This window comes from Caretta caretta, chromosome 11, assembly GCF_965140235.1.
Source record: "Caretta caretta isolate rCarCar2 chromosome 11, rCarCar1.hap1, whole genome shotgun sequence".
NCBI lineage: Eukaryota > Metazoa > Chordata > Testudines > Cheloniidae > Caretta > Caretta caretta.
In genome coordinates, this window is record NC_134216.1 from 980,172 (window position 1) to 995,433 (window position 15,262).

The following is a 15,262-nucleotide window of genomic DNA, read 5'->3' on the forward strand; positions in this document are numbered from 1 at the left end:
TTTCCAGGCCATGGGATGGGCAGCTTGTCTTTGGAACAAAGAAAGAGACCACATGGCAAGAGACTATACAAAGCTGCTGCAGCTCCTCCATCTTGTCTTCAATTCTGCTTCTTACCTCTGGAGGAACTTTGCTACAAACAGAAGCTCTGAACCAAGGTCTGAAGGACCCATCCCAGCTGGGGATGTTCTCCAGAGACTTGATTTGAACCTGCCATTCAGTCCATCCCTGCTACAAGCCTGAACCAAGAACTTTGTCAATTACTGTATGTCATTGATTCCATTGAACCAATTCTAGCTCTCGTCTGTATCTTTTTCCTTTTATGAATAGAATCATAGAATATCAGGGTTGGAAGGCACCTCAGGAGGTCATCTAGTCCAACCCCCTGCTCAAAAGCAGGACCAATCCCCAATTAAATCATCCCAGCCAGGGCTTTGTCAAGCTTGACCTTAAAAACTTCTAAGGAAGGCGATTCTACCACCTCCCTAGGCAACGCATTCCAGTGTTTCACCACCCTCCTAGTGAAAAAGTTTTTCCCTAATATCCAACCTAAACCTCCCCCACTGCAACTTGAGACCATTACTCCTTGTCCTGTCCTCTTCTACTACTGAGAATAGTCTAGAACCATCCTCTCTGGAACCACCTCTCAGGTAGTTGAAAGCAGCTATCAAATCCCCCCTCATTCTTCTCTTCTGCAGACTAAACAATCCCAGCTCCCTCAGCCTCTCCTCATAACTCATGTGTTCCAGACCCCTAATCATTTTTGTTGCCCTTCGCTGGACTCTTTCCAATTTATCCACATCCTTCTTGTAGTGTGGGGCCCAAAACTGGACACAGTACTCCAGATGAGGCCTCACCAATGTCGAATAGAGGGGGACGATCACGTCCCTCGATCTGCTCGCTATGCCCCTACTTATACATCCCAAAATGCCAAGGCAACAAGGGCACACTGTTGACTCATATCCAGCTTCTCATCCACTGTCACCCCTAGGTCCTTTTCCGCAGAACTGCTGCCTAGCCATTCGGTCCCTAGTCTGTAGCTGTGCATTGGATTCTTCCATCCTAAGTGCAGGACCCTGCACTTATCCTTATTGAACCTCATCAGATTTCTTTTGGCCCAATCCTCCAATTTGTCTAGGTCCCTCTGTATCCTATCCCTGCCCTCCAGCGTATCTACCTCTCCTCCCAGTTTAGTGTCATCTGCAAACTTGCTGAGAGTGCAATCCACACCATCCTCCAGATCATTTATGAAGATATTGAACAAAACCGGCCCCAGGACCGACCCCTGGGGCACTCCACTTGACACCGGCTGCCAACTAGACATGGAGCCATTGATCACTACCCGTTGAGCCCGACAATCTAGCCAACTTTCTACCCACCTTATAGTGCATTCATCCAGCCCGTACTTCTTTAACTTGCTGACAAGAATACTGTGGGAGACCATGTCAAAAGCTTTGCTAAAGTCAAGAAACAATACATCCACTGCTTTCCCTTCATCCACAGAACCAGTAATCTCATCATAGAAGGTGTGACGAAGTGGGACTGTTCTTAATGTTTCCTCTGAATAGTGTGGGGGTGCCTCAGTTTCCCCCAGGCAGTTCTTAAGTATCTAGGGGGTGGAGTAAGGGTGTATGATCATTGCAGAGCCCTAGAGGGCATGTGTGTGCAGGAGTCTGGACACAGAGAATGGCCAACACCCTGTTTCCTGGCCACTGATGGCCTGGGCCCTTCCCCCCCTGCAAGATGAGAGCTGAAGGGTTGCAGAACAAAGGAATCAGGTGACCACCTGGCCCGGGAAAGGAACAAAGCCCAGAGGAGGAGGGGCTGGAGGGAGTTTCAGTTTGGGGCTGGCTGGGACATGGAGTGAAGTGCAGACGTGGTTGTCTGGCTCACTACCCCCCAAAATGGACCCAGCTGAGGGGTCCCGTTCTCTGCACCTGCAAGCTCTGTGTTAGACCATGTTCCTGTTGTCTAATAAACCTTCTGTTTTACTGGCTGGCTGAGAGTCACGTCTGACTGCGGAGTTGGGGTGCCGGACCCTCTGGCTTCCCCAGGAGCCCCGCCTGAGCGGACTCGCTGTGGGAAGCGCACGGAGGGGCAGAGGATGCTGAATGCTCCGAGGTCAGACCCAGGAAGGTGGAAGCTGTGTGAGCTGTGTGTCCTGAAGACAGGCTGCTCACAGAAAGGCGACTGCCCCAGAGTCCTGACTGGCTTCATGGGGAGCAGTTCCAGAGCATCGCCCAGGGACTCCGTGACAGAAGGCGATTAGATTAGTCAGGCATGACCTTCCCTTGGTGAATCCATGCTGGCTGTTCCTGATCACTTTCCTCTCATGTAAGTGCTTCAGAATTGATTCTTTGAGGACCTGCTCCATGATTTTTCCAGGGACTGAAGTGAGGCTGACTGGCCTGTAGTTCCCAGGATCCTCTTTCTTCCCTTTTTTAAAGATTGGCACTACATTAGCCAATAAACCTTTAGATTTTAGATTCTAAAGGATTGGCAACAGCATGGTTTGTGGGTAAGATCTGATTTGTATATTGACCTGGGTCTGGGGCTTGGTCCTTTGGGATCGAGAGAAGCTTTGTTCTTTTACTGGGGTATTGGTTTTCATAACCATCTGTCCGCATAACGAGTGGCCCTGGTGGGGATACTGGGAAACTGGAGTATCTAAGGGAATTGCTTGTATGACTTGTGGTTAGCCAGTGGGGTAAAACCAAAGTCTTCTCTGTCTGGCTAGTTTGGTTTGCCTTAGAGGTGGGAAAACCCCAGCCTTGGGCTGTGACTGCCCTGTTTTAAGCAATTGGTCCTGAACTGGCACTCTCAGTTGGGTCCCGCCAGAACCAGCATCGTTACATGGACCAAAAGAAATCTGATGAGGTTCCACAAGGACAAGTGCCGAGTCCTGCACTTAGGATGGAAGAATCCCATGCACCGCGACAGGCTGGGGACCGAGGAGCTAAGCAGCAGTTCTGCAGAAAAGGACCTGGGGGTTACAGTGGATGAGAAGCTGGCTATGAGTCAACAGTGTGCCCTTGTTGCCAAGAAGGCTAACGGCATTTTGGGCTGTATAAGTAGGAGCATTGCCAGCAGATCAAGGGAAGCGATCATTCCCCTCTATTCGGCACTGGTGAGGCCTCATCTGGAGTACTGCGTCCAGTTTTGGGGCCCCCACTACAGAAAGGATGTGGACAAACTGGAGAGAGTCCAGCGGAGGGCAACGAAAATGATTAGGGGGCTGGAGCACATGATTTATGAGGAGAGGCTGAGGGAGCTGGGATTGTTTAGTCTGCAGAAGAGAAGAATGAGGGGGGATTTGATAGCTGCTTTCAACTACCTGAAAGGGGGTTCCAAAGAGGATGGAGCTAGGCTGTTCTCAGTGGTAGCAGATGACAGAACAAGGAGTAATGGTCTCAAGTTGCAGTGGGGGAGGTTTAGGTTGGATTTTAGGAAAATACTTTTTCACTAGGAGGGTGGTGAAACACTGGAATGGGTTACCTAGGGAGGTGGTGGAATCTCCTTCCTTTGAGCTTTTTAAAGGCCCGGTTGGACAAAGCCCTGGCTGGGATGATTTAGTTGGGATTGGTCCTGCTTTGAGCAGGGGATTGAACTCGATGAACTTCTGAGGTCTCTTCCAACCCTGATATTCTGTGATTCTATGATTTTGCCTTTCTCCGCCCCCACCTACGCTGGAAGCAACAAGAATGCTGGAAAGACAAAGACTGAGGAGACTGGTCCCAGGCTGAAGAGAGAAGCCTCTGTATTAAGAGCTGAAACATCCAGTGGGGGGAGAAAACTGCTTGATCCAAATACTACTTAGTGTAATGAGGTTTAAGATTTAGACTGGGCGCTTATCTTTTATTTTCTTTGGTAACTATCGCTGACTTTTTATGCCTCCCATTTCTAAACACTTACAACCTACTTTCCTGTAGTTAATAAACCTGGTTTATACTTTACCTAAAACAGTGCTTGCAAAATCTCAGCTCAGGTTACCAAGGCTACTGTGTGTCCTCTGCACACTGAGGGAGGGGCCGACTGGGTAACGAACTTACACTGGTCGGGCTTCTGCCCGGGGCAGGACGGTGCAGCACTGGGGTGCAAGGCTGGGGATTTGGGGGAATGGGCTGGTGCCTTTCCCTATGTGTTTCATGACAGGCTCTGGGAGCATTCATGCAATATAGCTGGGTGTGGGGTCTCCGCATGTGATTGTGCTGAGCGATAACAGCACCTGGAGGGGCTCCTGGGCTAAGCGGGGCCCTCTGCGGGTTGATCCCTCCTGTTGGCTCTGCTGAAGGCCAGGCCAGGCCAAGCCCAGGGCAGCCGGGCTGGCAGCAGCTCCCAGGTGGTGGCCCGGAGTTCCCCCCGCCCCTCTTACCCCGATCCATGAGCTGCACTGGCTGGCTGGGAGGCGAGGGCTTGCTGCTGCTCCTGCCGGTGGCCGTGAGGACTCGGAAGAGGTATCGCAGCCCCTTGGCCAGGCTGTGCAATGTGCAGCAGGTGTCTCGCAGGCTGGTGGCCACGATGGTCCACTGGCTGGTGCCCAGCACCTGCTGCTGGACTGTGTAGGTCACCGAGGTGGGATCTGCGCAGAGGAGAGGCCATTGCCGTGCTATGTTCTCAGGGCTCCCACCCAGCACCATCTCCACCCCGCCCCACGGCTATGGGCCCAGCCCAGCCAGGCCACCAGGGCTGGGGGGCTCCCCATGCGGCTGAGCTCTAAGCTCCACCCGGCCACTGGCCCTCCCAGGCACGGGGGGGCAGCCCGCCCCAGGCTGGCCAAGCCCTTCTCCCACTCCCACTGCACCCCCTCCCCTGCCACTGCCCCCTTCCCAGTGCCCCACAGCCCTGCCCTTCTCCCCATCCCACTGCCCCCCTGGCCTGGCCCATCCCCCATCACCACCCCCCTTCCCAGTGCCCCACGGTCCTGTCCTGCCCTTCTCCCCCTCCCACTGTACCCCTGGGCTGGCCCAGCCCCTGCTACTGCCCCTCTTCCCAGTGCCAAGCGGCCCTACCCAGCCCCATCCCGCTCCCACTGCACCCCCGGCCTGGCCCAGCCCCACTCTCCCTTCCTACTGCAGCCCTGGCCCTGCCTCAGCTTCCTCCATCTCTTCCACATCAACCCCCCCACGGCCCAACCCTGCCCCGCCTGGCCACCCTGCCCCCAGCCCTGCTCAGCCCCACTTCCCTTCCAGCCCTGCTGCCCCCTACAGCCTCAGCCTGGCCCATCCCCCCCCCCCCCCCCAGCCCAGGCTCTGCCCAGCCCACGCCTGGCATCTGTTCCCTCCCCCACACACAGCCCCTGGAGATGATCCCCTCCCCCATTCTGCCCCTACATCCCCAACACCCCCACCCCACCCCCAGCTGGGCCCCGGGGGCACTGTGAGTGGAGGAGGGGTGGACTTTCGGTGGCCAGGAAGAGTCACGACCGGCGACAGCTGCAGGGACTGGCCGCGGCTGGCACATGTTGGCAGGGGCTGCCAGGGGCCGCTGGTGTCAATGACCCTCAGCCACTGCATCTTCGGGGCGTCCCTGGAGCTGCGGCCTGGCCTGGGGGCTGCCAGGCAGAGCAGCCACTCAGCGGGCAGCGTGCCCATCACCCTCCCCCGGACACCCCAGTTCCGCTCCCCCCACGTTGCCCCCCAATGACGCTCCTGCCCCCCAGCCGTGCCCCAAGCCCAATGAGACGTGCTGGTGGAAGCCAGGGCTGCCGTGGGGTCTTGGTGCCAGCGGCGGGGGGGTCTCCAGCCATCCACCCAACCCCAGCCCAGCTCACCTATGGCCGAGTCGAGCCACTTGGGTTTGTTCCAGGCCAGCGTGACGGCCCTGCCGGTCGCGGCCAGCACGGTGGGTGGCCCGTCAGGGGGAGTCGGGACCATGTCTGAAAGAAAGAGGCAGGCATGGCATGGGTGGGCGCGGGATGCCGCGTGGGCTCAGCAGGCCCCGGACCCACAAGCATGGCGGGTGGGGAGCAGCTGAGAGAGGGGTCATGCCATGCGGAGGGACACACGGGACGGGACGGCCACCCCTCCCCACCCACTCACAGTGCTCCGCTCCCCGCGCCCGTCCTGCCCACTGCGTGGCTGCTTTGCCTGGCAGCCACGGGCCGCAGCAGCTCCAGTGACTCCCCCAGGGACTCCGTGTAGGGGCAAGACGCTTGGCAGTGCCCCGAAGAGACAGACCCGGCTGCCTCCCGCGGAGCCGCCCATAAACCGTGGACACGTCGGCACATGCCGGCCGCTCGTCCCCGTGGTCCATCAGAGGCGCATGGGAGCAGGCAAGGACGGGACAGAGCCCTGGGGCCAGGTGGTTGGTCAGGGCTGCGGTGGGGCCGCGAGCTCCTGGGGCAGCCGGCCTTCGGCACAGCACTCCGCAGGCAGACGAGTGCGGCCACCCGCGCGCGGGTCCAGCCCTGTGCGGCTGAGCTCCCGCCTTCTCCCCCGGCCGCAGCAGGCCGTGGGGCAGCTCCCCCAGGCCGGCGGGGGCCCTCACCTGTCACGTAGAGGTGAGCGTAGCACGTGGCCTTCCCCACTCGGTTGGCAATGACGCTTTTATAGACGCCGGCGTGGGCGTGGCTGACGGCCGGGAACAGCAGGCGGTGGGTGTCCTTGTCTGCGGGGAGACGGGGGGGCACACGGGGGGCAGGGGGATGAAAACCACAGGAGGACAGTGATGCTGTTGGGCTATGCTCCCGAGCAGCCCATCAGAGCAGAGCACCAGGTGGGCATGCTGGGAACCAGGGCACAGTGCCAGGGCCGCCCAGAGGATTCGGGGGGCCTGGGGCAAAGCAATTTTGGGGGCCCCTTCCAGTGGCGTAGCCAGGTGGAGCGGACATAAAAGAAGGTACCCGGCGGCTTGTACTCACCCGGCGGCACTGAAGGACCCGCCCCCGAGGCGCCGCCCACGACCCGGAGCGGGCGAAGGACCCGCCCCCGAGGCGCCGCCCACGACCCGGAGCGGGCGAAGGACCCGCCCCCGAGGCGCCGCCCACGACCCGGTGCGGGCGAAGGACCCGCCCCCGAGGCGCCGCCCACGACCCGGAGCGGGCGAAGGACCCGCCCCCGAGGCGCCGCCCACGACCCGGAGCGGGCGAAGGACCCGCCCCCAAGGCACCGCCCACGACCCGGAGCGGGCGAAGGACCCGCCCCCGAGGCGCCGCCCACGACCCGGAGCGCCGCCGGGTGAGTCAACATTGACAAGGCGTCACTTGTGCTCAGCAGGAGAGCGGCCGCTGCCCCGCGCCCCCCAGCTACGCTGCCGGCCCCTTCCCTGTCCCAGACCTTCTCGTGGGGACCCCTGCGGGGCCCAGGGCAAATTGCCCCACTTGCCCCTCGCCCCCGGGCAGCTCTGCACAGAGCACAGGAGCTGATGGGGGTGTGGGGGTCGCTGGGTGTGGGGTGCTCCCGGCTATGCCAGTCCCAGCCTCTCCAGCAGGAGGCGCTGTGGGGAGTGGGGCAGGGGTTGCTGGGTGTGGGGAGCTCCCGGTGACTGGCCCGGCCTCTCCCAGCAGGGGGTGCTGTGATTCCATTTACTTTGACCCCAGTTCTGCTGGCGGGTCCCTTTGGGGCAGCTGGCCGAGGGGCACCCCCTGGGGAGCAGGCTGGGGAAGCACCGAGGGCTCTGACTGGAGAAGCGGTTGCTGTGGGTTAGGGTGGGTGCTCAGCCCCTCGGGAGCCCGGCCTTGGCCATGGCTCAGCCCGGGCACGGTGTGCAGCGCCCCCCCGCCCCCAAAGAGCGGGCCCAGCGCGGCGCGGCCGGAGCCCTACACTGGGTCATCCTGCGGTCCTCGGAGCTGCAGATCTTGGTGCCGTTGTGGAACCAGGTGATGGTGGGGTAGGGCAGGCCGGCCACCTGGCATTCCAGCACGGCCTCCTTGGACTCCACCACGTCCAGGTCGTGCAGCGGGTGGAGGAAGTCGGGCATGGTGAAGCGCTCCACCTCGTTCTCCGGCAGCTCTGGCTCCTCCGGGATGGACGGCATCTTCTCCAGCTTGGAGCTGCAACAGTCAAGACACGCCCACTGCACCAGCTGGCCCAGGCCCTGCATGGAGCACCTGGAAGCCAGTGGCCTTGGGGCAAGTACAGCCCCTCCCACTCTGCTGCCCCCCCTCCTCCCAGAGCTGCCCTGTGCCCCACCCCAGCCTCACCGGAGCTGCCTTCAGAGCTTGGGGGCAGCGTGTGCAGCTCAAAGGGGACCAGTGTGGGGGCTGATGCCCACATGCCAACCAAAACCCACCGATCTGCCCCACGGAGCCAGGGCTCAGAGCACCCCCCCCAACCCCCCCGGGGCGCTGAGCTCGGAGCCGTTGGGACACGGGGCCTGCTCCCAGGCTGTGCACAGACTCTCCCGGGCCATGATGGGGGCAGCTCCGCTCCGTCCCCAAGGGGCACCCGCTGGAAGGGGCATGCCAGCTGCGTGAGGTCTGGTTTCTCACGCCGCCCTGGAGGGACAGGCCTGGTGCTGCCCCCACCCCTGGGCTCCGGCCGGCCCAGCTGCCCCACCCGTGACTCATTCCGAACCCGAGGGCTGCCCTGCCCCATGCGCTACTCCCTCCTCGGCAGAGTGCCTGGCACCAGGCCTGGTGTCCTCTCTGCACCAGTGCAAGGGACGAGGCAGGGCCAGAGCGAATAGACCCACCCTGGGGCTGGGCTAGGGTCCCCACCTCCATGGTACGGCTGGGGAGGGGACAGGACCCGCCACACACCCCCAGCAGCAGAGCTGGGTAAGCACCCAGGAGTGCTGACCCCCAGTCCACACTGCTCCTGGGGTGCCCACTCCGGGTCCAGCAGCTCCTCCAGCTCTGGGAACCCCAGGCACCCAGCGAGGGACAGAGTCGACCCCGGGGCAGGAGCGGGGACCGGGCCCAGCCCTGGACCAACAGCCCCTTGGACTCCCAGCCCCAGAGGGAGCCCGGTGGGAGCTCTGCCAGGGCGCGGGAGGCTCCTGGGCTGTGGCCGGGAGCAGATAAGAGCCACGACGCAGCCAGCGTTCCTGGGCTGCCCTGACTTGGCGCGACCTTGAAGCCAGAGTCCTCTGCGGAGTGACAGCGAGCGGCAGCTGGGCCAGCGGCCCCGGGGCTCAGGCAGGAAACGCGGCCGGGGCACCCAGCGCTGGAGACGGCTCCCGGGGGCCCTGCACACGGGGCAGCGCCTGGCCGCGGGCGACGCTGCCGGCCGCGCTGCTTGGACACGGCCCTGCCGTGTGGGGAGGGCAACGGGATGCTACCTGCCCTATGCTGCTCCGCCACTAGGCAGCGCTATGCCTCCACTAGCAGGCCGAGATGAACCTCAGCCAGGGGGGCAGAGCGTCCGGGTGTCGTAGGGGAACCAGCTGGTGCAAGCTCTGCAGCAAAGCCCTGCCGGGGACCAGGATCCCACGGGACCCACTGCCACAGTAGCGGGAGCGGGTGGCAGTGGGTTTAAGAACAGTCCCGCACAGGGCTCCGAAGCCAGGCCAGATCCGGTCCATGAGCACGGCACGGTGCAGAGTGGGCCCGAGAAAACCAACAGACTCACAGATGGACCAAAGCAACAAGGGTTGCAGGATCTCATCACCAGCCACTCTTCAGTGCCCCCGAGAACTTCTGCTCTGACACCTTCCCGGTGGGCAGCCCCCCTCCTGGCTCAGGGTACAGCTGTGAAGCTGTACTTTGAATGGCTACCAAGCGCCACAAAGAAACTGGAGATATGCAGGTGTCTTCTTCACTTATGCTGGGGGGACGGTAAAGAGGGAAAGAACAGCGCCGTTTGCGTCCTCACTTCATTCCTCAGGCGTCAGGGCGTTTACACCAGCAGCGCATCCATCGCCGACGAGAGCAGCGCTCTAGGGCAGCTACCCCACAGCGCAGCTCTCCCATTGTGACGATGGGTCTTGTGGGAAGGGGGACTGATCGCGGGGCACCCTGGTCTCTGCGCAGCCTCCTCTCCCCAAACACTGATCAGCGCCAGGAGCTCAGCATTGCTCCAGGCAGGGGATCGAGCCATTGTCACCCGGCCAGAGGACACATGAGCTCTTGCCAAGCCAACAGGAAGGGGCGTTTCAAAGTTCCCGGGGCTTTACAGGGGAGGGGTGGATGCCTGTTTACCTGGCGTCAGAGCAGCGGAGCTGCTGGCAGAGGGTCACCTAGGCACTGTGGGAGATCCTCAGGAGGCTAAAAGCTCTGTAAAGAGGAAGGACGTGTCTTCACTTGCACATCACCGCAAAAGCAGCCCCGGCCAGAGCTGTCCGCCTCTCATGGAGCTGGTTTTCTGTTTGTGGTGAAACTGCCGAGTTTCACGGCAGAAGTCACTGGAAAGTGTAGACACTCCCGTGGCGTCTGCGCAAAAACGAGACTTTTTCTGCTTTAAATGGCAAGCGTAGACAGGCCCGACGTCGACCGAACTCGCATCGGTGTACAGCCGTAACTCCATCGCTCCCACGTGTCTACACCCCCTCCGTGCGTGGCGGGGTGCTCCTCCCCAGCGGCGCTCGCACCGACTGGGCTCTCAGCGGGGGGCGTGTGGGAAGGCCCCCGAAAGCCAGTAAAGGCAGCGTGAGCAGCGCAGCACCTCCACGGGCGCTGCGTCGAGCGACCCCCGTCGACGCCGCGAGGCGTCATTCTGCTGGCGGTAGCTGCCTTTGACCGAACCCCGCAGTGCAGGGCAGCCTCCGAACCCTGCCCAGCGCTGAACAGGAGCTCTGGGGAGCTCGAAAGCTGGTCTCTCCCCCCAGTGAACGGTATCACTGCCCCCCATGCCTCTCCACTCGTGGCGGGCTGGTGACTTTGGAAGTGACCCCGGAGGGACTTGCAATCGCCTGCAGCCCCGCCCCGAACTGACATCACCGGACCTAGCTCGGACTGGCCCTGGCGGGATCCGAACTGCCCGGGCCAGGTCTGCACAGAGGTTTCAAAGACATAACTTTGCATTCAGAGTTGTGCGTGATCAGAGGACCGCAGACCAGCAGCCGCCATGACGGGCCCGGTGAGAACGGTGGGAGAACTCGACGGAGCACTTGATGATCGTGGACTTTAGAAGGAGATCCAGTACAAACACACAGCGTGAAAACACCCTGCCGGCCTGACCTGATCTGACGCAGCAGGGAGGGGGGAGGGTGGACCTGGGAATGTGGCAGGGGAGTTTCACTGGGGATGGGAGACCTGAGAGCCTGTCACCTGAGCCAGGAGGGGGGGAGGTAACACCTCTGCCCGGGAAACTGGACAAAGGCTGCAGGAGGGAGCCTGCTGGGGGGGTTGGTTTCAGTTTGGAGCCGGAACGCAGGGAACCCCAAGGCTGGGGTCTAAGCTCCCTGCTCCCCCAGAAGGACTTGACTGAGGGGTCCTGGGGGTACCCACAAGCTCTGTTTTGGACTGTGTCCCCGTTGTCCAACAGACCTTCCGTTTTACTGGTTGGCTGAGAGTCTCAGTGATTCCCAGGAAGAGGGGTGCAGGCCCCAGACTCCCCCACACTCCATGACACCTCCCCACTCCCTACTCTGTCACATCTCTCAAAAAGAAACCCCCGGATCACCCCATCTCCCTTCATCGCTCCAGTCACCAGCCCAGACTCCCCCACACTCTGTGACACCTGGGAAGAGACGACGCTGAGCCGTACAGCATGAAAACACCCTACCAGCCTGACACGGGAAGAGATGACTGTCATGGAGTCCCCGGGCGATGCTCTGGAACTGCTCCCCATGAAGCCAGGCAGGACTCTGGGGGAGTCTCCTCTCTGGGAGCAGCCTGTCTGCAGGACACACAGCTCACCCGGCTCCACCTTCCTGGGTCTGACCTCGGAGCATTCAGCCTCCTCTGCCCCTCCGTGCGCTTCCCACAGCCAGTCCGCTCAGGCGGGGTCCTGGGGAAGCCAGAGGGTCTTGCCCCCCAACTCCGCAGTCAGACGTGACTCTCAGCCAGCCAGTAAAACAGAAGGTTTGTTAGATGACAGGAACATGGTCTAACACAGAGCTTGTAGGTGCAGAGAACAGGACCCCTCAGCTGGGTCCATTTTGGGGGGCAGTGAGCCAGACAACCACGTCTGCACTTCACTCCATGTCTCCAGCCAGCCCCAAACGAAACTCCCTCCAGCCCCTCCTCCTCTGGGCTTTGTTCCTTTCCCGGGCCAGGAGGCCACCTGATTCCTTTGTTCTCCAACCCTTTAGCTCTCACCTTGCAGGGGGGAAGGGCCCAGGCCATCAGTGGCCAGGAAACAGGGTGTCGGCCATTCTCTGTGTCCAGACCCCTGCACACACCTGCCCTCTAGGGCTCTGCAATGATCATACACCCTTACCCCACCACCTAGATACTTAAGAACTGCCTAGGGGAAACTGAGGCACCCCCACACTATTCAGAGGAAACATTAAGAACAGTCCCACTTCGTCACAACGACACCAAGCCATACAGCGTGAAAACACCCTACCAGCCTGACCCAGGAAGAGACAATGCCAAGCCGTACAGCGTGAAAACACCCTACCGGCCTGACCCGGGAAGAGACGAGCTGCAGGTTCATGCAGATTCAGAGTTCAGCACTACTTGGCCAGTGTGGATTATTTTTGGTATTCCAGAACAATAAGCCATGGACAACGGCCCACAATCCACTGCAGCAGAATTGAAGTCACTCTGATCCCATTTCTAACTGCACACGTTCCCCACCAGCCAACGGAGAGGCTGAGAGCTCCAGAGCCAGCTAAGAAAATCCGACAGCAGGAAGATCCATTCCTGGCTCCTCTGAGTTGCAGACCAACACCCAGCCCAGCAAACGATGGGCAGGCAACTCAGAGCTAGTGGCCAACGCTGGAAAAGAACCGATCTGCAAAGTGGCCAGACACGAAGGCAGCAGCCAAATCAAATGAAAGGGCAAAAAGACTCTACGGGGCTTTTACAGCAGACGTCCCTCAGCTAGAGAGCTGCCAGGCCTAGACCCTGGGGACCCTGTTGGTGTCAAACTGGATGGAGAACAAGGACGGAGAACTCCAGCTGCCGGAACTCAGCTCCCGGATCATGTGATTGAGACCGACCGTGGAGGAAACCATCGACATCGACAGTTTGTGCCTCAGAAAGAACCATCCCCAGAGCAAACTCTCCAGGCGCCTGGTGCAAAGGACAAAGACGACGGCTCACCGCTTCTTAACGGACCACAGCCCGTCCCTGCACCTAAGGGACGGCCCGATGGCCCAGCTGTCCTGTGTCCGGGTCGTGCAATTAGAAACCGGTGCGGTTCCGAGACACGGCCCCGGCAGCGCCCGCTGGGAATGGCAGGAACGCAGGCCGTGAAGGGGGCGATGGAACGGGACGCTGAACTGGGTCACGGTGCTCAGCCGCTAGCTGGTGCTCTGTAAAGACCTTATTCAAGCTGACCTGGGCCAGGCCTGGCCGAGCGCTCCGGGATCCACGCTGGCTACGGCTGGGGGGTAGCAGCGAGCTCCGGAGCCAGGCCAGAGCCGGGACAGGAGCACGACAGGCAGGCCCAGCACTAGCAGGAGCCGGTGCTCACGGCTGCCAGCGTCCGGGCCTGCAGCAGCACGTCCCTGTCCCCTGGGGGGCTAGGGAAGCACCCCCACCCCGAGCCCACCACTTCTAGGGACAGCTGGGTGGGCCCCCAGGCCGGACGCCGGGCGGCGGAGCAGACCATCGGCTGGTACTGACACGTGGGCCCTAGGGAGATCCCCATGCCCCCTGCTCGTTCCCCTGGGACCTGCCACCCTGAGGGTCCCCGCGGGCAGCCAGGGGGAGGGGGTCAGGCCCCACGGCAGAGGGGCCGCCAGCCAGCTCTCACCTGTGGGCGGCGGTGGCCGGGCGCGGCTCCTCCACGTACAGCTCGGCCGAGCACTCCGCCTGGCCTTGCTCGTTGGCGGCACAGACCCCGTACTGCCCCTCGTCCTCGCTGTCCACATGCGCGATGACCAGCGACTGCAGCCCCCGCTCCCGCTGCAGCCGCACGTTCTCGCCTTCCTCCACCGGCTGGCCTGGAGCGGAGGGCAGAGAAATCCCCGTCAGCGCCCCCACGCCCCGGGGAGGGGAGGACTGGAGAGGGGGCAGAGGTCCGGCAGCCAGCTGCAGCCAGGGACAGCCCAGGGTGCCCAGCCCACCGGAAAGGGTGACTCCCAGCCAGAGCGGAGCCGGGAGCAGGGCGGGGGCGCCCGGGGCACAGCCAGGGTGGGAGGGTTGCTACCAAAGTGGGTCCAGGTGACGGTGGGCGTGGGGGTGCCGCTGATCTTGCAGTCGAAGCGCGCCGTCCGTCCCTTCACCACCGCCAGGTCCTCCAGCTTGCGGGTGAAGAGCGGCTGGATCGACGGGCGCACGGTCAGCCGGGCGCTGCAGGTCAGCTCCTCTGCAAGGCAGGACAGGGCAGGCCGTGAGCATCAGCCCAGACGCAGCAGGGGCGAGGGGCCGTGTGCCGGGCCGACGGACGTGTGTGGGAGGGGGCCCGCATGGCAGGGCGTGTGCTGCGTGTTGGGGGGAGGGGCTGCGGGGGTCTTGGGGGGATGCTTTGAGCCTGGGGGATCCTGCAGCAGCACCCAGTTCAGGAGGGGCTCAGGGCTCCCCTTGCCCCCGGGGCCTGAAACCAGGAGCCACTGGATGGGCTCAGTGCATGTTCTCCACTCCATGGGGGAGTGGTGGCTGGGGTGAGGGGGCTGGCTGCTGGGGGGCAGTGGCTGAGGTGCGGGGGTTAGTGGCTATGGGGCAGAGGCTGAGGTGGGGGGGCTGGTTGCTGGGGGGCAGTGGCTGAGGTGGGGGGATTATTAGAATCAATTTGCACTAATTGTATCTGGGCCCCATCCCAGCAGAGGGAACGAAATCTCTGGGCTGAGAGCTATGGCCAGAGCCCTTTCCAGACCACGGATCACCCCATGCCCCTAGCCACGAAGGGCTGGCTGGGCCCTCGCTAGCCCTGTGGCCCAGTCCCTGCGCGGAGGCAGGGCTCTGTATTCCCTCGCCCAGCCCTGGCCGACGAGCGTCCGGCCTGCTCCCAAAACCTCCAATGACGGAGCCTCCACGGCCCCCCGGGCTTAACCGCCCTGAGAGCGAGGAAGATTTTCCCAATGTCCAGCCTGAGCCGGCCTGGCTGCAATTTAACCCCTGGCTCCTGGTCCTGTGCTCAGCGGCTGAGGAGAACAATTTATCACCCTCCTTTTTATAACGGCCTTTTATGGACTTGGAAACTGCTCTCGGGTCCCCGGGTCCCCCCCTCGGTCTCTCCTCTCCAGACTCAACAAACCCACGTTTTTCAATCTAGACCTTCCAGCATTTTTGTTGCTCTTCTCTGGACTTGCTCCACTTTGTCCACGTCTTTC

At 61.6% G+C, this 15,262-nt stretch overlaps 1 protein-coding gene across 9 annotated transcripts in view; it reads right to left on the minus strand.

Moving 5' to 3' along the window:
* SPEG (striated muscle enriched protein kinase) overlaps positions 1 to 15,262 on the minus strand; it is a 106,805-nt gene that overhangs the window by 54,130 nt on the left and 37,413 nt on the right. For all 9 annotated transcript variants that reach the window (XR_012664315.1, XM_048868643.2, XM_075117670.1 and 6 more), the window contains 6 exons: positions 14,140 to 14,298; positions 13,744 to 13,933; positions 7,759 to 7,988; positions 6,485 to 6,604; positions 5,769 to 5,873; positions 4,371 to 4,577 (listed from right to left, as the gene is read on the minus strand). Coding sequence is in view for 8 of the 9 variants with exons in the window: in XM_048868643.2 (XP_048724600.2) it covers positions 4,371 to 4,577; positions 5,769 to 5,873; positions 6,485 to 6,604; positions 7,759 to 7,988; positions 13,744 to 13,933; positions 14,140 to 14,298 (1,011 nt within the window). In the remaining variant the exon portion in view is untranslated. The remainder of the gene's footprint in view (positions 1 to 4,370; positions 4,578 to 5,768; positions 5,874 to 6,484; positions 6,605 to 7,758; positions 7,989 to 13,743; positions 13,934 to 14,139; positions 14,299 to 15,262) is intronic.